At 31.0% G+C, this 26079-nt stretch overlaps 1 protein-coding gene across 10 annotated transcripts in view; it reads right to left on the reverse strand.

Moving 5' to 3' along the window:
• Positions 1-26079, reverse strand: part of LOC129916434 (dystrophin, isoforms A/C/F/G/H) — a 105651-nt gene that overhangs the window by 38604 nt on the left and 40968 nt on the right. For 8 of the 10 annotated variants that reach the window (XM_055996394.1, XM_055996393.1, XM_055996401.1 and 5 more), the window contains 6 exons: positions 22845-22913; positions 22500-22590; positions 22326-22446; positions 22133-22266; positions 20191-20284; positions 20053-20133 (listed from right to left, as the gene is read on the reverse strand). In XM_055996394.1, coding sequence (XP_055852369.1) covers positions 20053-20133; positions 20191-20284; positions 22133-22266; positions 22326-22446; positions 22500-22590; positions 22845-22913 — 590 coding nt within the window. The remainder of the gene's footprint in view (positions 1-20052; positions 20134-20190; positions 20285-22132; positions 22267-22325; positions 22447-22499; positions 22591-22844; positions 22914-26079) is intronic. The other 2 variants (XM_055996395.1, XM_055996403.1) reach the window with 1 other exon arrangement.

Genomic DNA, 26079 nt, shown 5'->3' on the forward strand with positions numbered 1-26079 from the left:
TACTAGTCAAAAGTGAGAAAAAAGCTAGTTTTTTGCTAGTAGGCCGAGAAAATTTTGGGAGTAGAGGTATAACCAAAATATAAGTACGCAGTTTTGCTGCCATACTCGTGTTAATGTCGATTTCAAAGGTCTGACAACTCTAATTTTGGGCTTTATACGGTTTTTGGGGGGTTAAATAACTTAAATTTTCCAGTTAACGTGAATGGGCTAAATTTGTACTATTTGAAATTATAAATATACAAGCTGATGCTCTATTATTTTTCCTAAATCTGGACACCTTAATCTCGGCTATGGGGTTAATAGAACTCACGATATAAGCTTTTTTAACTAACCATATCAGGCTTTTCAATTCAAATAAACAAACAAAAATCGAAACAAAAAAGCCTCTAAAACATAATCGTATAAACGGCTTATATCTTGAGTTCTATTGGTCACATCCTCAAGATTGGGGTGTCTAGATTTAGGAAAAATAATAGGGAATCAGCTTGTATATTTATAATTTCAAATAGTATAAATTTAGCCCATTCACGTTAACTGGAAAACTTACGTTATTAAACCCCCCAAAAACCGTATAAAGCCCAAAATTAGAGTTGTCAGACCTTTGAAATCGACATTAACACGAGTATGGCAGCAAAACTGCGTACTTATATTTTGGTTATACCTCTACTCCCAAAATTTTCTCGGCCTACTAGCAAAAAACTAGCTTTTTTCTCACTTTTGACTAGTACATGGAGAGTTTCGGAGTTAGATTACTTCTACAATACGATGGTTACAATAACGATTGTGGGCTCATTTTATAGGTAATTATAAGTACTATAATTCATTCTTGAAGAATTATCCAAACAAATCAAAAGTTCGTCAGATATATGAAAAAATGTCATTTTGTCCCAACCTTGCGATACAAACCCGCACTTTGACTAACTATAAAATTTTATTTAATCAACTCACGGAATTGTTTTGTATATCATTGTTTAGATAATTTTATTGTTAATAAGTCCTACCTTTGTCATTTTCTGTTAAAATGAATAACAATGGAGCTATTCAATAAAAACGCTACCAATCTCTTTTCCAAGATGGCGGCTGTTCCCAACCTCCAATTTTCCCAACAAATTGACTTTTATGATAAGGACAACCACCCGAACACATTCCATGAAAAAAATTTTGTCCCGCGAAAAATGCGATTTAAATTACTAATTTCCCTGGGCTAATATATTAAGGTATAGACCGAAGAGCTGATTGCATCTGGAAAAATTAGAGGATTTTTTTTTATTTATTTAAAGATGATTGGTATCTTCATTAATTTTTGAAAAAATTGAAAAATTATATTTAAAGAGAAATAATATTCTTCAGTGCATATTTTTGGATTCAAGTCCGGGAATGGGTGCAAAAATCGTGATTTTTTAAAATCACACCCGTTACATCTTATTTGAAAATATTTTCAGACATCTTGTGCTAATATTATGCACAAAACGATATAATATATACTACATATATTATAAAAAAGAACAATTTCACAAAGCAGAATAGAGTGATTGAATTGGAATTTACCGAACCACAGCACATCGAATTAAACTTTAGGCTTGTAAATTCGCTAAAAGTGATATGTAGAATATGGGATCGGGTCAAAATTCTGGCTTCAAAATTCTGCTTTTCAAAATTCTGCTTTTTTAACGAAAATTCTGTTTTTCAAAATTCTGCTTTTTTTCTATTCTGCTTTTTAAAATTCTGCTTTTCAAAATTCTGCCAGCATTATACTTGAACGAAAAAAATCTGCCAATTCTGTTTTTTTTATAGCATATGCGCTGACTAAAGAAAAATACACCTCATCAATGTAATTCAACATTGGTACTTTCCTAAATTTTTTTATTTACCTAAGTGTCGCAAATATTTTTTAAAATGCATAGACTGACTTTCTTTCAATTAAAATCTATAACTTATTGGAACCGATGTTGTTTGGTACAAGATATTCCTTTTGTTATTAAAATTTTTGAATATTCATCCTTATTTGACAAATTAAAAAAATTTAAATTATTTTCGGAAATGTTTAGTATTAAAAACCTTTTCTTAATATTTTCAAATTTATTCATTTATAAAACAAAAATTAATATGCATTCAAAGAATGACAAATTATGTAGGTAAGTAATCAAATAAGTGGATAATTTTTCAAGAAGATGATTTTACAGAATATTGCAAAAAAAAATTAAAAAAGGGTTTGGAAAATGTTAAAAAGCGCGCGCTTAATTTTTTGCAGAATTTTGAAAAACAGAATTATGAAAATCAGAGTTTTGAAAAACAGAATTTTGAAAAACAGAATTTTGGAAAGCAGAATTTTGAAAGCAGAATTTTGTAAAGCAGAATTTTGACAAAAGAATTTTGACCCCGGCAGAATTTTGACCCCAACCCGTAGAAGATGTATTTTAAAATATTTATGTATAGCAAAACACGATCAATTTAGAAAATAATATTCCAAATGTAGTCTCAATTGACCCACTCAAAATTACTTGTTTAACGTGTATTATCAACCGTGCAAATTTCATGCTTTTATCATAATAAATTTCTTACCTGACTAAATCTTTCTTGACTATCAATAATATCTATAAACAAGCTCATTCGATCATCCAATATTTGAAATCCATTACGAGGTTGCAACAACAAACTTTGAACAGCATCCCTTATACTACCGGGTGTTGTACTGCAAGAACTACTACTCTCCGTGCCATCACCAAGCGGGTTATCCTTTTCGTATTTTAGTTTTTGCAACTTTTGATGATCCGATGACTGACGAAGTGCTTCGGAGCACTTTTTCAAGTAATCAAATGATCCTTTTGATTTCTGTGTATCAGCCATAGCTTGAAAACTATCAAGAATTTCATTATAATCCATTGTTTTGACAGTACTCATAACAGGAGTAGTCAACAATTGTTGGCTATTATTTTTATTTGAAACAGCCGATGTGTTGTTGTTGTTGTTATTTTTGATTATTTTACTCGGACTTAAAGCATGTAAGTCTTCATTCATTAATCGTAAATTATCCGATATCTGGTGAAAACTTTCTAAAGTATTACTACTATTGACGGTATTAGCAGCAACAGCATTACTTTTAGGTTTTAATAGTCGCGCGGGTAGATCTTGCTTTGATTTAATATCAGGAATTACACCAACTTTGGCATCAGTCTCTGGTATTTGATTCGAGCGTATTGCATCTAGGAAAACTCTTAATTGGTCAGATGGGGTTATTAGTTCTGGAGCAGGAGGGGCGGTTTCTTGGGGATTTATTTTTTCTGGTGAAGACAGGGTTTTACTTGGAAAAACGTTTACTTGATGTTCCGTTCGCATAGTGCTTCTAATATTTTCAAGAAACATTTTTAATTGGCTCGACGGAGTTTGAGCATCGCTCGATGAAAGCGAAGCTAAGGACTTGCTAACGATTTCCGGCGAAATCATGCTTGACGAAAAGCTTCCGGTTGAGCTTGAAGTTGGCATTAGAGAAGATGGCTGAGAAACTTGTTGTTTTTGAAGTTGTTGTCGTTTAAGTTCCGAAAGTAGTTTTGCCTGCTCAGAGTACTTTCGTACACTTTCTGTTATTGTCCGCAACTGTTCCGAGTAAGATCGTAATTGATTTTCAAGATATGCTTGATCTGGAACAGAACCATACGCATAGGACAATGGTCTTTCTGTAGGTTTTTGCCATAATACCTCATCGTTTTCTTTACCAACAATTGACTGATGGCCATGAAACGTTACCGAATGCCTCATTCCTCCAGATTGTGATCCTGGTACAGTATTATCAGGAACAGGTATTGGCTGTTTTTCGAATGGTTCCCTTCTTATATTATCATTGCTAGAAGACTTTTTACCAATTTGAATTTTACTTGTATTAGTAAATTCAGGTTTAATACTTCGAGGAGGTATCCGTGTAGTTCCCGATTGCTGATTAGGCTGTGATTGACGCCTCAATGGAATCGGTGGTGCTTGATATGTATTATCCATTTCGTTATATCGATCTAAGCTCCTGGGACGTTTTCCAATAACATTATTTTGTAAGAAAAAGCTTTGAGAGTTGTTAGGCAAATTGTTTTCAGAAACTTTAATGTGACTATCAGTAGGCTGTTTAATAGGACGTGGAGTGCTTTGAGATCGTCTGGGAACAATAGGTTGCTTTGTTGGCGGTTTGTGTTGCTTTAAGGCAATTTTATCATTAGAACCTGTTGGACTGTTTCGATATTGTTGAAATAACGCTGCATAGAGGCTCTCTTTGTCGGCTCCTGAAAGATGTTCTGAAGCTGGATTATTTATCAACTGTGATCTGGTCAAAATAAGACGTTGTTGTTCAGATGGAACAGTTTGTTGATGATGCAGCTGTTTAGTTCTAAAGCTGGGAACAATTGGCTTAAAGTCAACATTAATGCCGTTATGTGTGGAAGTAACGGCGATACTATGTGGGCGTTTAGGTCGCCAATCTGAATACTTTGATCCATCCAGACTGCCGGGTACTGGTGAAGAACTTGACCCAACATCAGTCTCTTCAACTTTTTGCGCAAAAGGATTTGTTTTGCTATCATCTGATGCCGGTGTGTCATTGTTGATACCATTTGTGACATGAGTATCAACTCCATTGTGAATGATTTGATTTGCAAAGGAACTGCTGCAGTGGCCATTCGACAATGGCGGCCTCGATTGGGTCTGTTGTTTAATTGATAATGAAACCTTTTCTGGTGATACATTTGTTGTTTGGCTATTACACTGATTCGACGAAGACGATGTCAAATTATTGACATTGTTTTGAGAATTTATATTTTCTGGTATTAAATCCATTTTTGCTGTTCATTCGATAGTTGCTAATATTTTCACATATTTAAAAATAAAAACTGCAACTAAAATGTAGCGCAATGATCACATTGAATTCGTATTAAAAAACTGTATTCATATTTAAACCTTTAATGTAATTTAACTATGTCAAAAATGAATCTTTAAAGCTGCTACCTGAGCGATTTTCATTCAATTTATTTTATATTAAGTATTTCTGTTTGTTTATTGTGTAATGATGTAAACAGAATCACAACAAATTAAAAAGCTTAACAAAAACTTCACATAAAAATAATAAAATGGGAAAATCAGTTCGGTGTGCAAAACCAATATTTTGTCTCTGTGATGTTTAATTTGACAACGAGTAAAATTTCTAAGAGATATAAAATGGTGGCATAGAATTAAAAAAAAAATCCTGAAACCTGGACTACCAGCAGAAAGAAAGGCTCAGAAACGACACGAGTGGAAAATCTTTCTTTAGTGATGTACACTGTACAGCAGTCGGCCTTGGTTTAAAACGGTGGATCTAAACAATATCTGTGTCGAGCTACAGGAAAAGTAAAAGGAAAGAAATTTCGTCGAGAGTAGTGAGGAAAAGACTTGTAGAAACAGGACTTAGAACAGTGCGAAAGCCCGATATTCCAAAAAATAGTATGGGAAAAACAACTGCCCTGGGCCCAGGTCTATCTTATTTGAGCTCAAGAAATTTGGAACAATGTTATCTTTTCTGAGGATTTAAAGTTTAAGCTGAATGTTGGATTCTAACACGAGACTGATCAAACAGATGTTGTGTTGGTCTGAGGATAATTTTTGGAGATAAAAAAGGTCATCTTGGATGAATCGAAAGTCACTGCAGAAGTTTACCTTTGGGCTCTGAAAAATTTACTAGAGCCGGAGCTTTTTGGTTACAACTGTAAAAAAAAAAACAAAAATTAAGAAAAAAGTGAAGACAAAAAACACAGACAAAAAAGCGCATTTTTTAACAAAAAGTATTAATAACTTTTGTATATTTATAGCGATACAAAAAAAGTTGTATAGCAGAGTTGCAGAGAATTTGAAGGTGAATAATCTTTTTTCAGAAGGTTTTTTTTTTCATAATTTGGATAAAAAGTGTTCAAAACTTAAAATTTTTCTAGGATGAACAGAAGTCAAGATATTTAATTAAAACTAAAATTCAAGATGGCGGCCAAAAGGTGAATTTCACGAGTGCGAAAAATCAGGATTATGATAATCACCCCATTTCTCTATTGAATTAGCAAAAAAAAAATTGGGGGTGGTACAAACTGCTCTGGGTTAAATTATAAATGCACTGCACTATCAGATCCTTGAAGACGGATATAAAGGCAAATCGTGGGCGTATTTGTAAATTTGATGCAAGAAATAACATCTTGTTTGCTGTTAGTTACCGTCACAACAAATTACGATACCTTGAAACCATTGGGAAAAGTAAGGAGATGGTCTACACTAGTTTTTTCTCAACAAAAACCTGTCATCCAATAAGGGCATTGGTGGAGTCGTTCATCATGACCAATTTGTGAATAATTGCCACTTATAAATAAAAGTTAAAAAATGGTGGTAGCTATGTAGTTTTTACATTTATGATAAACTCAATGGTGATCAATGCTTGGCGACTGCAGTGTATAAGAAAAAATAAAAAATTGCAATCTTCTTTCATTTGTCAGGACAGTAGCAAGGACGAATTTACGCTCATCAAAAAAAGACCCAAATAAGCCAAAATGCACCGATATCTGTGGTGCGATGTGAAGAAAAACATTTTCGTACAAAAATAAAAATAAAAAAAATCAGTAACAATGCAAAATTATGTCACAGCAGAGTTCGGTGGACTGGGTGAGAGGTGCAAAACTACACTTTGCATCGAAGAATAATGTTTTAAAATATTTCATAAAATATGCTCTAATCTGGCCAGTGCACTCGCCTGAGTACATCCGCCATAAAAAATAAGTATGGTATAATTTTTTTTTTTTTTGAACTTGTATTTTAAGTAAAAAAAAAAAAAAACAATAATTGAACATAATTCAAAAGCTTTTTCAAACATTCTTTTTTAAAGGTGGTTGGTCTTTAATGGGTTTAAATAATATTCTATTTAGGTTGTTTTTCAAATGCTATAGTAACATCTTAAGCAAATTTCTATATATGATTCTTGCATATATTCATGAACTTAAAGACCTGTGACAGATTGAACCTACATATGGTCGTATAATGAATGCGTGTTTTTTTTTTTTTTTTTTTGAATAATTACCAAGACATACACGCTTTTTCTCTGATTTGCAATGTTTTGCATAAAATCGCCTTTTCATTCCTCATATATCTAGCAAATATCTTTAACTGATGGGGGAAAAAAAATAGTTAAGACTTCATTAGTTTTCCGATTCTATAAGAGAAATCAGGAGAGAATCCTGGTGATCCTATATAGCAGCTATACCAACCATCCATACTTCTATGGTGGTGATTTTTCTCTCATCACAAAACATATGTATGTACATAAATTATAATCAACCCATTTATCGTGTTGTGGATACATACTACACGTACCTACCATATAAATAAATATATACTATATGTAGGTGTACAAAATATAGCAGTAACTTGGAGTATTGATTTAAGGGTATACTCTTCCACTAACAACGCCTAGTGCTGCACAGGCACACGGATGTTGTGGATACCTTTATTGACGAAATGTGCTTGTGTGCTGCTGCTTTACCTCTTTCAAAATGTCTTTTGAGCTATTATTCAACTTTTTTTTTCTGTTTTTTAAAGATACACCCACATCAAAATATTTACTACACTATGCTACACTTTTTGTGTGAATATGGATGAAAAGGGAGGTAGGAGATTGTGCATAGTGCAAAAGCTATAAGAGGGTTGACGGAGCAGCCACTTACAAATGGAAAATATACAGCACAACGCACTATTCGCAATACCTACCTAATATTTTTTTTTTTATTCATGACAAATGCAGGTAGATATACTATTTTTTAAATATTTTAAATAATTAAAAAAACATAAACCAAAAATTGTTTGCTAATTTAAACAGTTTTGTGAAAATTTGCGACTCCCATTTGTATAAAAACAATGAGAAATATATTGAAACATTTATACAAAATTATAAGGTGTTTTTTTTTTGTGTGTGTGTGTGATGAATTGATGGCAGATAAATACAACAATGGATAATTTTTTTCAATAATAAGCAATACACCGAGGGTAACAACTACCGTGTTGAATTAACTAGAAAAGTAGTTAAATTAACTAGTCAAAAAGTTAAATTAACTAGACAAGTAGTTAAATTAACTACTCAAAGACAATTATTTAAAAACAATTATATCAAAGCGATTTTTGAGTCATGATAAATTTGTTTATTATATTTTGATTAGCCAAAATTATAATTGGCTCTATTAAGATTTTTAAAAGATGAACTGACACAATAGAAGAAAAAATTTCTATTAGAAGATTAACAGTACATTAGGAAACACCCTTTACAATAAGGAAATTAAAAATGAACGGACAATCACAAAAGAAATTTCCTACAAAACATAAATGTAGATGGGAACATTTTGGCATCACGAAACGGACTTTAATTTTTTTTTTATAGGACTCCTATAGGACTCATATTATTACTTTAATTTTCTTATAGGACTCATATTGTTACTAAAAAAATGTTATACTACGATTATCAACGAAAAATGTAGGTATGGAATGTGAGTTTTATTAGGATAAAATAAACAAACAAAAAATGTACACATTTTGTTTATATTTTTTGAATAGGAAAGATATCAACTCTACGCAGCAGCTTTTTATAAAGAAACACTTTTTGCGATAAGAAAAAGATAAAAAAAAAACTTAATGGAAATTTCACAAAAAACAAAATCACTTTTTTTTTCCTTGAAGTATGTTTTTCCTTTATGTAATTAAATTACTGAAAAATACATATTTCGCACTTAGAGGAACTCCAAAAAATAAAGCACTTTATTCCATAAAAAATAAAGTAAAAAACAAGAAATAACGAGAAACCGCTACAAATTGTATACCGAAAAATCTGTATCTGTTTGGGAAATGATGAAAAGAAGGATAATTTTATTTTTTTCCTAGTTTTGGAAAACGCGGCGGACCGATGCTGTAGTTGTTTCTCAAATAGTTACACAAAAACTAAAATATAATTATCATCATCCAGAGTTGAGGTAAAATTCGATGAGAGACGACAGACAAAATATAATTTCAGGTTCATTTTTATAGAGATACTTAAACCATTAAACGAACAATCCGAACGACCGACAACAACGATGACGACGGACGACGACCAACCGACATCTTAAAGATTTGGGGATAGTCTCCCCTATATTTTTTAATTCACTGATAGTGCGATATAAGGTAGTGTCGTCAAAATGTACATGCAAGAGTACAGGCATAAGTGGAAGCTGGGTTCGTTCTTTGGTGAAGAAAAAAAAAAAAATATAAAGCAGCATCTTCCATCACACAGAGTAGTGTATTGTGTTTGCTTTATGAGTGGTTATGGTTGTTACCATAATTGTGCTTCTGCAACTGTGCTGCTGCTGGATTCTTTTCAAAGCGCTCTAGAAAATAGAGATGGGGGGGCTGCTATAGAGACTAGGATGCTGTTTTTGTGCTGTTAGGTGTTCGTTCCAGCAGGAAAGAGCGAAAGAGTATAATCTATATGGGGTGGACAGGCGCAGAGATCATGCGCAAATAAACAGAAGCAAAAAAGCTTTTGGAGCAACTTTTTTTTTTTGTTGGGGGGTAATATTTGAAGCTTTGAAACATTATTCTCATTTTTATTATAGTGTGTGTGTTTTGGTGTCGGTTTTTTCCTGTTTACTGGGCAATTTAAGTCAAAAACAGTTCTAAAAAAACTTCTTGCAATGATTGTAGGTGTGCAGCATTTTTTGTATACAATACACACATTTTATTTGTATTTGACGCTATAAGAATGTTTTTGATGGTTTATATTTTTCATATAAATGTGATTACGTAAGGTATAACATATTAAGTCCACGTGATGGATTTGTATATGTGGGTTCCAATTCCACACACAATATGTGTCAAAAAGAACAAGCTTAATGTCGTAAGAAGAACACACAAGTACATAAAGAGTTGTAATAACTCGCTAGAGATTTGCAGCAGTAAGTCTGAGAGCTAGGTTCGCCAGCAATCCGGTCGAGAGCTTTTTTTTTTGCTTTTTTTTAAAAGGAACAAATATTTATGTCACTCTTGTAAATTTATTGTAGGTCGTTTTAGATAGAGCTCTGTATTTTTTCACATCTCGCGATGTGATAGGTATTATAAACAACCTTATCTTAGAGATTAAAGGTGATAGGTACCACTATTATCTACTAGCTGATAAAATTACGTCTGAACGTGTTATCATTTGATATTATCTATAAACCCAACTTTTACACACTCTGATCCAATTGATTAGCTATAGTTACTTTCTTTGAAAGAATTTAAAATGGGTAAAACGTAAAAATAAAAAAAATATAAAATGCACGACTGGGTCGCACGAACTTGCTCTTAGAGTTCAAGTTGCTTAAATTTTTAAGACTTTTTTATATAGAAACTTGGGAAATGTAGGTACCCTATAAAAAAAAAAAAAAAATTTAAATTCATTTTTCAAAAAAATAAAACAATATCTGAAATCAAATCGCCCCACAAAACAAGTACGCAGTTTTATTTGATATATTAAGGTGCATTTTTAGAAAAAAAAATTTTCAAAATCGTTAGAGCCGTTTTTTAAAAAACTAATTTTTTATAAATAATTTTTTCAAAAAAAAAAAGTTTAAAAATAAAATTGGTATGCCATTTTGTAGAAATAACTAATCAACATCTAAAAACAAAATTTCAAAAAAATTCAATGTACCGTTTTCGAAAATTAGATTTTTCAATTTTTATTTTTGGATTATGTTTTAATTACAAAATGCTTTTATATAAAAAATTTCGTTGAAATACAATAAGTAGTTTTGCAGAAAATCCGATTTGAAAAAAGCGGTCCTATGGCAGGTACCGTTAATAATGATTTTCAAAAAAAATTTTTTTCTTCAAAAGATAGACCTTAAAACTAACACTTGAATTTTTTTTAACAAAATCGTTGGAGCCGTTTTCGTGAAATTAAACTTTTCCGAAATTTTTGTATGACAGGTACCGTTATTTTTGGTCCAAAAAAATTAATTCCAAAAACCCCTCTGGAGAGTCTCCAAAAACTGCAACATAGCAAGTTTGGAGTCAATCGGTCCATCCGTTTAGGCTCTAGTTCCTTATACAGACAGACAGACAGACAGACAGACTGTCAGACTGACAGACTGACAGACTGACAGACTGACAGACTGACAGACTGACAGACTGACAGACTGACAGACTGACAGACTGACAGACTGACAGACTGACAGACTGACAGACTGACAGACTGACAGACTGACGGACAGACGGACAGGTGGACTTCCGGGACCCACTTTTTTGGCATTGTCTATCATCGTAATGTCATGGAAAAATGTTATCTCAACTTTTTTTTTTTGTACGAATGCATAACTTGATATATAGTACCTATATCGCAAGTAAAAATATGAGTAAGAGCTTCTCTTTTTCTTATTCCTTTAATTCAGCGCTGTCATGATATCGATACGATGGGATCATAGCAATCCAACGTACATGAGATGATATTTTTAACATATAGGCTTCCTCGGATCTGTGTTCTTCTAATTCTTTCAAATTAGTTAAGATGAAGATCTTCATCTGAGCTACCGATAAATTACTCTCATACATTCTGTTCATTGTAAAATATTGTCAACCCTAAAGCCTTTCTTTCATCCTGATACATACTTTGGATTGCATCTGTAGCCGCGACAAACCCGCATTGGTCCTCAGACAGCCTAGTTATGTTTCACAGTCAGCTCCCCAAGACTCGATCAACTAACTTTATGGTGTGTGGCACCAGCTTAATTGAACGGTTATTATCACAGCCTCGCGTATCATCCTTACCTAGGAAGAAAGTAATCCCTGCATTGGTTAGACATGGAAATACCTCGTATGAGCTTGGAAACAAGGATCATGAGCCATCTAAACCCGATGTTTCCTATGGTTTTCCAAAACTCTAAGAGTATTTCGTCTAGCTGAAAAGCTTTTCACTTTTTGGATTACTTAACCGCCTCATTAACTTCTTCGACTGTGACGTCGGATACTAAGTTTAAGTTAGGTGAAGTTTTTGGAAAGTATAGCCTCGAAAAGTATTCATTTAAAAGATCGTCACAATATTGTCGCCACCTGTGAAGAATTTCGTCGTCTTGCACAAGTAGTTGGTCTTGACGATTGGTAATTAACCTTGGCACACTAATCTTCTGAGAGTAGACATTTCATTCAGCTCCCGATATTGGTCTTCTGTATTCTTTACTTTAATTTGGACTCACTTCTTTTCATTCATTTATTCCATCAACATAATTCTTCGTCTTGTTGGTAATGTGCTTTTGCAACCCCCAACAGTGTTTTGGCCTTTTCTATGGTTTTTTCCTTATCCAGATTATACCATTTGATCTTCACAAAAGTCTATGTATGTGTATTGGATTTTTTTTTTGCCATAAGAAACACATACTCCAAAGTACAAAGTAATTGTGTCAAAACATATTTTGAAAAGAATTGATCGTATACGATTTGTTTGTAGGTAATACTTTTAGAGGAGATTTTTTATAGATTTGTTAACGAAGTTTGTTCCCCCAAGTACAGCATTCACTGTATTTATCAACAGTTTACTTTAACTATTTCGGAAAGTAAAAGTAATAAATCTTTGAAAAATTTCTTAGCGAAGTGAAACTCACAAGCTTTTTTGCACGAAGCAGAACAAAAATTCTGTAACAAAAAGAGCAGACTTTTTTAGGTAGGTAATTTACTTTTTTCTCAGCTTTGTATCTTCTTTAGATTGTTAGCTACCATTTAAATGATATTTATTCTATTGATGATTTCAGAGTAACATAACGTGACGCTTAGCAGTTTAATGGTTAATCTTAAGCCTTTTATAGTAATAAATACATTTCATTAAAAAAAAAAAACTCCAAGTATGCCTATTTATAACTGATTGCATTTTCCTTGCCTATAAATATGAAATGTGGTAATATTTTAGAGTGATATTTTTAATATACATACATATGTTGGGCTAAGTGGTTTAATTATCTTTGGGAGATATTCTTCAGTATTTAAATTACTCTTCCAAAAAACAAAACAAAAAAACACACTTATAGATACTTAGGAAATGCAGACATAATTCGTTTTTTTTTTTAAGATTGTGTGCATCAGTTTTAATGGATAAAATATAGCTTATCTTAATTGTTTTCCGATGATTATATTTTGAAGAAGGCATATAAAATAAAAATACATATTTTGTTAATTTATAATTTTTAAATCAGTAAATTTAATTTTTTTTTAAATGGGTTACGTATAGCGAGTTATTGTACTTACCAGCCAAAAATGCACATATTATTAACTTTTTTTGGCTAATAATAAATTGTTAAAAAAGAATATAGCAAGATCTGCGCAGTATTCGAGATATTCTTTTTTTTTTGTTCCCATATTGTGCGCCGAATTATGTATATGTATGTCCGAAATGGTTTTGAGAAACATGATCCCCATCCAATAGGTATAATAAATTTATTTCAGTAAGATGATTTTAAAAATGTTGAATTTTTAGAACACGAATAAAGACGAACACGAATAAAAACGACGTTTGGTTTTCAAACAATCTACTTAGACTTCGGGTTGATCAAAAGCGCCTTTCACTGCACCGATACTATCTCACTTCTCACCTAGGTAAAATTAGAATGCGGTGACAAGTGTTCTTTTTTCACAAATTTTTGATATTTTTGAAACTAGCCCTATTTTTTTCTACAGTTAGGTATATCCTCATGATACCTAATACTATTTTTAAACCTCTTTTGAGACTGCTATCAACCTAAAGTCATTAGGTATTCAAAAAAATCAGGATGAATTATAAAATGGATTTTGGAACCTTAACAAATTTTTGATTCTGCAGCCCTGTTTTATAAATTTTCAGTTGCGATTAACATTTCTGAAATAAATAAAATCCATTTTTTACCATAAAAATGTAAGGAATTTCTTTCAAAACTGTAATTTTATAGCTCAAAAAATTTTGATTTTAAAATAAATCCTTTCATATTTTTGAGATAAAATGTATTTTATAGCAATTCTGAAATTGTAGTGTATAGTGAATATTATTATGGTTTATATAATCTTATCAATCATTAAATCATTGTAACCGTTATAAAAAGCAATCTGTTCTATTCTTTCATATTTGGTTTTATAATTTGTAATAGATAAAGGGAGTCTTACTAAGCATTGCACCATATAATGAAATGCTGCTTGTTTATTTCGGATTGAGTTATGTGAGGAATTTAATACATATAATGTGCTCGCTTTAACAAGTTATCCCACTCAGAACGTTTGTATTATCAGCCAAAATAGCCCATTGAATATGAGTAGGTATATAGCCCAAAATTTGTAGTTTGTCTTTAGTCTTTTATTTAAAACCTTTATAAAAATGTATTGTTTTACACAGAATAATAATCTACTTAAATCAATAAAATTTCTATTCTATTTCGTGCTATGAAAAATAAATTTCAGGAGTACTAAAGTGGGTCAAAAAATCGGTTATGTTTATTTTTTACTTACAAAGAAAAAAAGGATTTTTTCTTGTCGTTGGAGTTTTACTTGAAAAGTAAATTATTTGTTGCCATTTTAAATAAAGGTCATAAAATAACATTTATTTTTAAAAAAGACAAATTTCGGTCAATGTCTGAGAGAAACCTTTATTTTGTATTTTTGTATGTTTCGGTCAACCAGTGAGATTTATCGCTAAGAGAAAAAATAAATCTCATATGCAAATTTATCAATTAGAACATTGGTCTTCTGAAATATTCGAAATTGCATTGGCCGTCCCAGCGACTCAAATCACAGTGGAAAGGACATTTTTCATTTTACATTTTATTTTAAGCGAAAAGAGATATTATCTTGGGCCAAAAAAACTTTGAGAGTCTATTATTAGTTGAACCTAACACATAAAGTAAGAAAAAACATCCTTTTCGTATTTATTTTTGCAAAATAAAGACATTTTTGACATATTCGACTTTTTCCTTTGAATTACCAATTTTTGATTTATTTTCTGCGAAAACGGTTAAAGGTTGACCTTTTCCATTTATTTTTTTTGTAAAAATCTCAACCTTTGAGAGATATTTAAAAAAATAAAAAATATATCTCAACCGATAACCTTTATTTTTGATTTTTTTAAAATAAATCTCAAACATTAACCGAAACTTATTTAATGTAATATGGTAACTCTCAGAAAGAAAATAATTTAAAATAAAAGTTGACTGTTATCTTGATCTCTGCTTTAAACATTAAAAAATATTTAAATAAAACAATATTACATACAAAATATTTAAATTTCAATTTTTTTTTAAATCCAAATCAAAATTCTTTTTCTGATTTTTTTTATATAAAAAAATGAGCAGTTTGGTTTCTACCAATCAGATTTGAAAAAGCGGTTCTATGGCAGGTACCATTAATAATGATTTTCAAAAAAAAAATGTTGTCATCAATAGATAAACCTTGTTTAAAAACTAACATTTGAATTTTTTTTAACAAAATCGTTGGAGCCGTTTTTGAGAAAATTAAACTTTTCCGAAAATAGTACATGACGGGTACCGTTATTTTTGGTAAAAAAAAAAATAATTCCAAAAACCATCTAAAAAATGCTACATAACAAGTTTGTAGTCAATCGGTCCATCCGCTTAGGCTGTAGTTTCTTATACAGACAAACAGACAGACAGACGGAATTCCAGGACCCACTTTTTTTGCATTCTCTATCATCGTAATGTCATAATAATAATAAAATAATATCTCAACTTTTTTTTTTACGAATGCATAACTTGATATATAGTAACTACCTATATCGCAAGTAAAAATATTTGGGCGTATTCATAGACACTTTTGAATTGCTTTGGATAAACTCCAGTTTAAGAAATATCATTTTATGAAGACTGCTTGGTTAAAATATTAATATATTAATATTGTATATGTACATTTTGTAAAAGACAAAAGTTAATCCCATTTAAAATAATGTAAGTGAATGAAGTGTTTTGAAAAAAAAAAAAAAAATGGTTCCAAGCTCGGAATTTTGAAAAAATGTAGGTATGTAATTCGTAAAAAAATCTAAATTTATGTTTCAAAACTTAAAAATTAATAAAAAATAACATAATTGTTGTATTGAAATATTTGATTTTTTCTATAAATTTGACACATTCAAACTTTTTGTATTTAACTTTCAACATTAAAGGCTATTGAATAAAAAAACAAATAATTTTATATTTTTTCGTTGACAAAAAAAAAGTTGTATTTATTTTTTTTTTTTTTCAGGAAAAAGTTTTTTTGGAAATGAAAAACTTTTTGAGTTTTTTTAGAAACAATCATTCTGTTCTGAATTCAACTAAAAATCAATATGGTCAACAGTTTTTAAAAGATAAATTTACATTTATGACAAAAAAAGATTTTGTTAGTTAATGTTTTTTTCAAAATACTTAGTTTTTGGATCATTTTTTCAAAAAACACTTCATTTAATTTACTTGATTTTTATATTACAAATAGGAATAAACTTCTGACTTTTTATAAATGTATGCCTAAGGGCCGGTTTGTTGACACTCGATTATCTTTTAATTAAGGATTTCTGTATGGAATAATCCTTGATTAAAAGATAATCGACTGTGAACAAACCGGCACTAAATATTGTAGGTGTTCCCTTTGTGTTCAAATTGTCAATTTGTGAGAAAATTGTTCGACCGCTCAAAGGATGACAAAATTTTACCTCACTTCATTAAATCCCGTATGATACTTCTTTTTCTCACATTTTTAATACAGAAATTCAGGACCACTGTACGCACTCTCAAATTTCAATTAATAAACAAAAAAGCAGCAAACAAATGTCAATTAAAAAAAAACATGTGATGCAAACATAGATTACCTTCTTTTTTTAATAGTTCTAAACCGCAAGCAACATTTATTAGACAGGTCACAGGTCAGAGAATTAAACTTTTGTTTTCTATTTTATAAACATATCTAAATATATGCATTTTACAAAAATAAATGAGAAATGAACACACTTCAACAAGTGTCAAGCTAGAAATGTCAGAAAAAGCTGAAAAACTAAACTTATTTTCTTTTTTTTAGAACATTTTTAGTAATTTTTTGTGTGACATTTTTGGGTTTTTGCTTACATTGTTTACGCACTAACTCTTCATGCAAATTTGGATTCCAAACATGTGTATTTTTCAAGTATTGAAAATAAAAATAATCTTTTTTATCAAAAAACAAAACCGACTTCCATGTATAAAAACTGCGTTTTATGGTATTTTTAGAAGTTTATATGGCCAGAACTAAACTAAACACTGCAAGCACCAGCTATCCAATACAAAAAGAATTATCAAAAATGGTTCACTCAGTCCAAAGTTATGAGGTAACAAACATAAAAAAAAAGCATACAGACGAATTGAATACCTCCTACTTTTAGGAAGTCGGTAAAAAAGGAGAATCATACGGGCTTTCATAATTCAGACAATCTTTTGATACCATTTAATTTATGAAATTTAAACAAAATTTAAAAAAATGTTTTTGTTCATAAAAATCTTAATTTTAATTTAAAGAAACAATATGACAACAATGGAAATTTTTAACCCATAGAGGTTAAAGTATTTTTAATTGAAAAATAAGATCATTTAATTCGGAACTGTTCGGCCTGGTATTAGATGTTGCCATTTTTTAAGTTATCCGATAGTTATAACATAAAGTCTATGGTACGTAGATCACTTTAAATTGTACGTTCCATTTTTTGTCTTCATTCGTCTCTAATTGTAATGTAATGTAGTCGAAAAAATGTAATTTGACCAATAATTACTGATTAATGTTATCATTAATCGATTGAGGATTACAAATAAAGTAATCATTAATCCGAATTACTGTTTACATTTTGTAATCAGTAATCAATAATATTTGATTACTTTTGTTGCCAATAGCTAATTACTTATTTTGACAACACTGCTTTTAATATTAAAAACTCAAATTGAGGTGACTTAAAATACACTTGGAGTTTAAAAAGAGATTTTGTTGGTATTAACGAGTACGAACGTTGCTATTAATCATTTCGTCAAACCAAAAGATAAATATTTTTCTACTGTGAAACCTGATTTCACTGAACTATGTTGTTTTTTGAACTTCTTAGATACGTTTAATAATAACTTATTTATAAATATATTCAATATGACATTAAATTAATTAAAAACATGAGGTAAACTTTTGAAGATTCAATAAAAATAAAGGTAAGTAAATTAAAAATTAATTTATGTATTTACAGTTTACAACATTTTTAAAATCAATATTTGAATTTATTAATATGGTTTAAAACTGACACAAATGTAAAACATGTGCTTTATTGTTCTCACTATTCATAAATGACATAGTTCAATATCTCTCTGGTGGAATACGAATAGAAGAAACTCAATTCATAGCAATTTTCAGTTGCTGATAAATAAAACGTCTTGGTTCTTATTGTGAACAATGGGGACTTTAACGTCGAAAAGTCAAAATTTAACAAACAACAAAATAAATATATCTACCAAATACCAAATTTTTAGCTCAGTTGTAAAGTCTACCGCACAAGTTTGATGAGTACGAAGATATGGAAAAAAAATCAAAGAAATTTTATTTGAAAAAAAAAAAAACAATATTAAAGTTGTTAACTTAGACACTTATATTGGAAGCTGATTAATTTATTAAAGTCTTAAGCAGCGCCCATTATTATGTTGATATTGGATGATCAACACGCTTTATAAACAAAGTGTAGTAAATGTGAACGTGTTGTTCAATAGCGTTGTTTAATAGCGGCGCTCAACTTTTGCTGACCCGAACGCAACCCGATTGAAGTCGGTACGATCAATGAATGTTGCGTATGTTCTAGTTTGCAGACAGTGAAATGGCAGTTGAATTCAAAAATGAAATTTCACTGACATTCAAAATGAAAAATTGTACGTCCACATTTAACTGAGAGTGTGGACGAGTAGCAAGTTGGTCAACAATTTAAAAAACAGTGTTGATCGACGCAGCTTTAGGATTTGAAGAAGATCGGTTTATCAAGAAAATGTTGTTCTATAGCTGCGTCTAGATATGTTGATTTGTGATATTCAACACACTTGATCAACAAAGTTTAGCAAATGTGAACTTGTTGCTCAATAGCGCTACTCAACTTTTGTTGACCCAAAAGGAACGCGATTGAAATCTGTAAAGATCAAAGAATGCTGCGAATTTTTCAGCTTGTTGACATTGGCATGGCAGTTGAATTCAAAAATAACATTTCACTGACAATCAAAATGAAAAATAACACGTCCACATATAACTGAGAATGTGGGCAACAACTTAAAAAATACTGTTGATTGACATATAATATGAACGCTTATGAAATAAGAAACAAAGACTGGTGGTTTGGTAAATGGCAGCATATTGCAGCTTCATTTGCTGAGAATCTTCAAGCGAATATAAGCAATATTAACATTTTATAGGAAAAATACCCAATAATCCAAAAAATGAAACTGAATGCAGGATAATATACAGCCAGTTAAAAATATAATCTTTTAATAGCAACTATTTCTGCAAATACCCTAAAGAAATATCATTAATTTTCATAACAAGATGCGAGTTATTAACTTTTCTAACGGTAGTTTTGACCAGTTTTGTACAATATGTAACATCAAATCAAAAGAAACTGTTTCCTTTTTGTAAGTTTATGTGCAATTTTGAAACACCAGAGAATCGCGTACTTTGGAAATAATTCTCTTTCGGTGTCAGCGACAGAACAATTAGACTGGACAATACTTATGAATTAATTAAAGACAGTCGAGAAATATATTTATTATATTAAAATATTCATGTCAGAATATGCATAATCTCTTTTTTGATATTTAAGTAACAAATATAAGAAAAATATTTTAACTGATTTTTAAAAAAATAATGCATACAAATAATTTGAAATTTTAAAAGTTGCTAGTCAAAGCAAAAGCTTATAAACTAAAATACCGATTGCAAAATTGTTGTAAATTGTAAATAAATGAATTTTGTACTTACTTAAATAAAAATCTATTTCATCTACAACATTTAAAAAAAAGTCCATTCACTTACCCTGTACATTAAAGGATTCCTGTCAATATCTGATTCGGCATTTTCAACCAATGATTCCGATTCCGATAGAAAAGCAAGAAACTAGAATGTTAAATTGCATTAGTAAATATTTTCTTCTATTTGCAATCTATAGAATACCTGATCCATTGTACGATCAAACGATTGTAAACTATGAAGAGCAGCGTGTAGTTGTTTTCCACGATGAATAACACCGTTGTTTAAATTGGCATACCTAAGAAATTAAATAGAATTGCAATATATTATAACTCGTATTTATTTATTTATAGTCAAAAATGTTTTTTTTTTTTTTATCAGAGAGCAAATATTTTATTATTAAAAAGTAATGGGAGGGTACAGGACATAGATGACACAAGTCAACTTAAAATGTACACTAAATTTCGTTAAGCAGGAAGAAAAGGAATGAAAATAAAAAAAAAATAAAAATTGTTGGTTTCTTAGTTTCCATAAAAGTAAATACAAAATTAGTAATGGTCCTCATCATAAAACATACTTTTGAGGGGACTTAGTAAAAATTGTAAACGAAATTTGAACCCATGCAGATATTCGAACATTTTAGTACAAAACAAAGAGATAAGTTTCGTTCATCCTTAGCAAACGTTTGTTTTTGTTTAACGCGCAAAATGACAATGAGCTACATACTGAATACAAATTACATTGTATTTTTTTTTTTTTTGTTAAAATAAATTGTTTTACGCGTAAGTTATAAAAAGAATTTACTTTTATTTGATAATAGTTACTACACAAAATTGTGACCATCGAGCTAATTGACCATTTTGGATGAAATTGAGAAAGAATTCAAAGCCATTTGAATGTACTTTTAATTCGATTTAAAAAAAAAATTGTTTATTTAGCTAAGGTTAGCTCAATAGAGATAGGACAGTAATTAGTTTAAAAATGGTTTTCTTGTTACTTTTGAAGGGCTTGCAAAAAACAGTTAATATAAATGAGTTATAGGTACAATAAAAGTGTTTAATCAACAATTCTAAGTTTCTGCATTTTATATCTTGTTAAAATTTCTAAGTTTTCAGGAAAAAAAAACTTAATAAAAAATGTACTAAACTTGGAAAAAAGTGCAGCCACATAATCTTATTTAAACTATTTTCTAGTTTATTTAAAACCTAGACCAAATTCTTCAAAATATTTCTTGATTTTCGATAGCACCCACAAAATTTTCAGGTCGTTCTTAATCATATCTGACTGGAGAATGCTGATTCCAAAAACAATATTAGTTTTTTTCTTTAAATTCAACAATCCCGAAACAAATTGTGACCTGAGGTGAGACTATGTTAATTATATGTTTTTTCGGTTGCTAAAACAAAATACGAAATTTATTTTACCCCGTCACGTCAGGTTTTTGACATAACCTCAAAAAAATTTTGTTTCTGGGTGTCTGTCAACACTTTTAGAGGTTATCTAGGACTCGGTTTCAGCGAACAAAAAACAGCTAATGAACATAGTCTCACCTCCAGGATACTAGAAAAAGAACTAGTGATTAAGAGATTGACATCATCTATAAAATGTTTTGTAAAAATGCACGACTGGGTCGCACGTAGTTGCTTTTGTAGCTAAGTACAGAGGGTAAAAAAAAAATAATTGAACAAATTTTTTTTTTGAAAATTTGAATAAATCTTTTTTTTTAATGATGACAAATATCTGTCTGTAAAATTTTAAAGAAAATCGTTCAGAATTTGACGAAATATGCATACCATACCATAAAAATGTGTTAATTTTCGCAAAAAACAGGCCATATTTCCGTTATCCGATTTTTTTGAGAAAAACTAAAAACTAAAAACACAAATTAAATCCTGACAACCGTTTTCGAAAAAATAACAATACTTAGAAAACGTTATATGGGAGATATATGTACATATATGTACGTTAAAAAGGAGATATTGAAAAAATTAAAAACGGGTCTTGGAAAATCATCTGTACGAAGTTTCAGGCGACATGACGTAAACCACTTTTTTAAACTTCTCAATCATCGTAGTGTTGGTTTTGATTAAAACCTGGATGTTTGTTTCCTGCTCTAAGCATGCAAATACAAATTTAAAATAATTACCTAACGTTTACAGATTCGGTCATTTTCTTTATTCTGGATGTATCATCAGATGCATACACAGCAATTAATTTTTGTGTAAGTGTGTTGAAAAGTTCGATTTGCTGTTTATTTTGATGAAGCTCAGCGTGGAAAGACTGAAAGTTTTTGAAAAATCAATTAAAGTTAAGTCGCTGTAAGTATCATAAAAACTCACTTTTTGTTCCTTTTGCTGTGCTTCCAATACATCGGCTGTAGTTGCAACAGCTCCCATTCGTTCTGCTCGATTTTCCATACGAGCTAACCATTTTTCAATTTCCAGTCTCTTAGCTTCATATCTATAAAGACAACGAATTTAATGAATGTATATTATGTTGATATAAATATATACCTTTGAGAGTCTCCAAGCATATTTTTGAGTTGTGCTGATCGCTGCAAAACGGCTTGTGATGTATCATCCCAATGCTCTCGCAATCTTGTGACTAAAAATATAAATTAAATTATTAGTTATTTTTCGAGTAGAAAGTACGGTATAAAAAGCAAAATTATTATATTAATTAAATAAAAACCATTCTTTTAATTGAAAAAAAGAAAACAATTTTCACACTTCGTTAAAAAAAAACATGTCTGCAGTTTTAGTGATCTAAAATTTGTTAAGTTCATTATTTATTAGTACTACAAATAATGTTTGTTATTCGTCACGCAGTTTCAAACTTTTCTTGAACCATAGTATTACCTTTCAAACAACATCGTAGGTAGTCCAAATCCGCAGAACAATTAGGAGCAAGCGAAAAAAGTTGTTTATCTTTTTTAAAAATATAAAAGAAAATCATATGAAAATACTAGTCACTTTCCCAACGAGTGATTTTATTTCTTATAGTCATATACTCATTTCATTGCTAAAATATTTTATATAAATTAAATTGATGATTTAATGATTTAATTCTGGTAAAATTGTGAATCGCTTATTTTGAGTAATAGTAAAAACATTCAAAATTTTTGTTTTCATCAGGTTTAGACCGATATGAAATTTTAAGTAAGGAAAAAATAAAATGCACGGGCATTTAAAAAACCATAAAATACGTTTTTCAAAGAATTAAAACAGTACCTAATATCAAATTGAGCTCTAAAACAAGTATGCAGTTTTATTTGTTTTATTAAGATGCATTTAAAAAACAAAATCAAATTCGTTAGAGACGATTTTAAAAAAAGTTGTTAAATAAAATTGGTATGCCCGTTTTCGAAAATTTGATAAAAAAAAAAATCAAATTTTTTTTTTTTAATCCAAAAATAATTTGTTTTCAAAATTTTACTTTTAATAATTCATATTTAAATTATATAAATGCTTTTTTATAATTTTTTTTTTAAATTGAATTTGTAGCTTGCCAGAAAGTCAGATTTGAAAAAAAAAACGGTTTCAAACAAAAATTTTCTTTTCAAAAGATAGACCTTGCCTAAAAACTAATTCATACTTGAATTTTTTTTAAACAAAATCGTTGGAGCCGATATTAAATTTTAAGTGAATAAAAAAAAAATGAGAATACTATTCAAATATGCAACTGGTGTAGACACAAGCTGCATTTGAAGACATGCAAATTTACTGAATTTCAAAAAAGTGTTGAATTGAATATTGAAGATAAAAAAAACTCGCTCTGTAGAAACTTCGCTATTTCGTATCATTTTAAATATGCGTTCCTCTTTGTTCATCCTTGTAATTATCATTATTTTTGTAATAAAATATGTCTACACAATAAATTAAACCACATTATTTGTTGTTCACTAATAAAAATTGTATTTTTTTTTTCATTTCAGACCTGCGGCAAGGTCTGTCTTGAGAAGAAGTTTTAAAAATGATGGAGAATAGAAAGAAGACGAGCCCAGTTGAACCTCCCAAAAGCCAAATCAGAGTAAGAAGGAGAGAAACGAAACAACTCCATCTCAGAGGCAAGAAGTTGAAAAGACCCAAAAATGCAACACATCGCGGTATTTCTACCAAAAAGCAATGGGCAAGAGAACAGGAAGGCTTTTGCTCTTACACAAGCTCAAAACGAAGAACTGTAAGTCCAGATCTGGAGGGTGCTGAAAAGTACGGCAGAAGAAAAAAGGCCACTTATGGTGTCAAGCATTGATGCCAAGTCGGCCGTGGTTAAGTCGCCTGAGGCCAAGTTAACCGAGGCTATAATGAAGGTCCATCATGAATTTCTCTATAAATTCGGCAAAATTGAAAAGAAAACCATCAGGGCCTTATTCCTTCTATGAAACTGAAAAATCAGCATCCAAAGGGACCTTAGCAATAAAAACGCTAGATGTTTTCCTTTTCCAACTGCAAACTCCTTAACCCAACATACCAAGTGAAACCCCTCTGCCAACCCCTTTTAATCACTGAACAATCTTCCCTATCCGGCAGCCAGACAAAATCACTAAATCTCATGGTTTTGGAAAAGGCGAAGATATGGAGGGAATGGACCTCGCCTTGAGTCAAACCGGGTCAGACTTGCTTCCCACTGAAGCAGTTAACTGCAGCAAAAAAATTAAAATAATGACAAATATTCTCGAAATACATAAATCTTAATTTCCGTTGCTTTTTTTAACTTACAAATTTCACTTCTTTCTATTTCTTGAAATGAATAATTCTTTATAATATTTACCCGGCATTCCCGGTCCTCCTTGTGGCATTTGAGTTTCATCATGCGATGATCTCCGTCTCATTCGCAGCTCCTCTCTAGACAAACCATTTGGTACATTGTTAGCAGCTGCAGCTGCAGCAGCTGCCGCTGAAGCTGCTTGTCTCGATTGTGCTTGATGTTGTAAGAGAGCAGCTGCTGCTGGTGACACGGGAGTATTTCCTGTATGCGGAACCATTGGATTACCAATACCAACACCTCCCATTAATTGCTGTCGAATATGTTCACGAAATTCATTACTCAACGGCATTGGGCCTTGTGATACATTACCAACAGCATTTGTCGGTCCCATTTGATATTGCTGCTGTTGCTGTTGTTGCTGCTGTTGTTGTTGATTGCGAAAACGACTATATTGAAGCTCAAGTGGTAAATTACGATCTAAAGATCTCATATGATGCTCAATATTTCCACGAGCATTATTATGATCCATTTGGCCAGAATTTATATGAGAATTCTGACGAAGCTTTACTTCTTCATTACATCCTGATGGGGCCATTTGGCCAACTCCACCACCAACCTTATTTTCATTAAGTTTAAGCTGTTCCAAATTTCTTTCCCAACCACGAATTTGATTGAGAGCACCTGTTGGACGATGTACAACACCTCCTCCGCCGCCAAGACTCTTAAAATCCATGGGAAAATTCGAATGAGGAATTGCAGCTTCCAAAGATCTTAAATTCATTTGCTCTTGCATAGCCCGTTCCATATTACGAAGACCACTCTCAATACCACGAAGAGCATCTTCTGAACCATATTCCTCGGTGGGTGATTGTCGTATTTTATTTGTTGCTAATGGAACAGAAATTGGCCCTTTTATTTTGACTTCGGAAGCACCAACTAAAGCTTCAGCATTTAACTGACCGAAATTTTTCGTATTTGTTAGCACAACCGAAGTTGGTTCCATAGGATAGTCAAAAGGATTTGTGCTCTTTTCGATTGATGGAATTGAGGGTGGCGGACCACCACCCGATTTATTAGCAAATTTCACATTAGGTAACGGAGAATTCTTAGCGCTCGTAATTGGTTTTTGTGGCAGTGGTGGTGGTACTCGATTAGATAGCGATGCAGCTACTTCTGGCGGTATTTGTTTTAAACTATTACGCTTCGGAGGGATTTCCGGCGGTGGCCGATTTACATCACAGGAGCGAGCTGGTATCGCAGGAACTCTTCTTGATGATGATGTCTCCTCCGAAAAGTCTTGCTTTCTTTGCAACTGCTGAGCTCGAAAAGCAGCTTGAGCTGCAAGCTCAGATGTAAGTTTCGAAATTTCAGGAGCCATTTCATGTG

This window comes from Episyrphus balteatus, chromosome 3 (genome assembly GCF_945859705.1).
Source record: "Episyrphus balteatus chromosome 3, idEpiBalt1.1, whole genome shotgun sequence".
Classification (NCBI taxonomy): Eukaryota; Metazoa; Arthropoda; class Insecta; order Diptera; family Syrphidae; genus Episyrphus; species Episyrphus balteatus.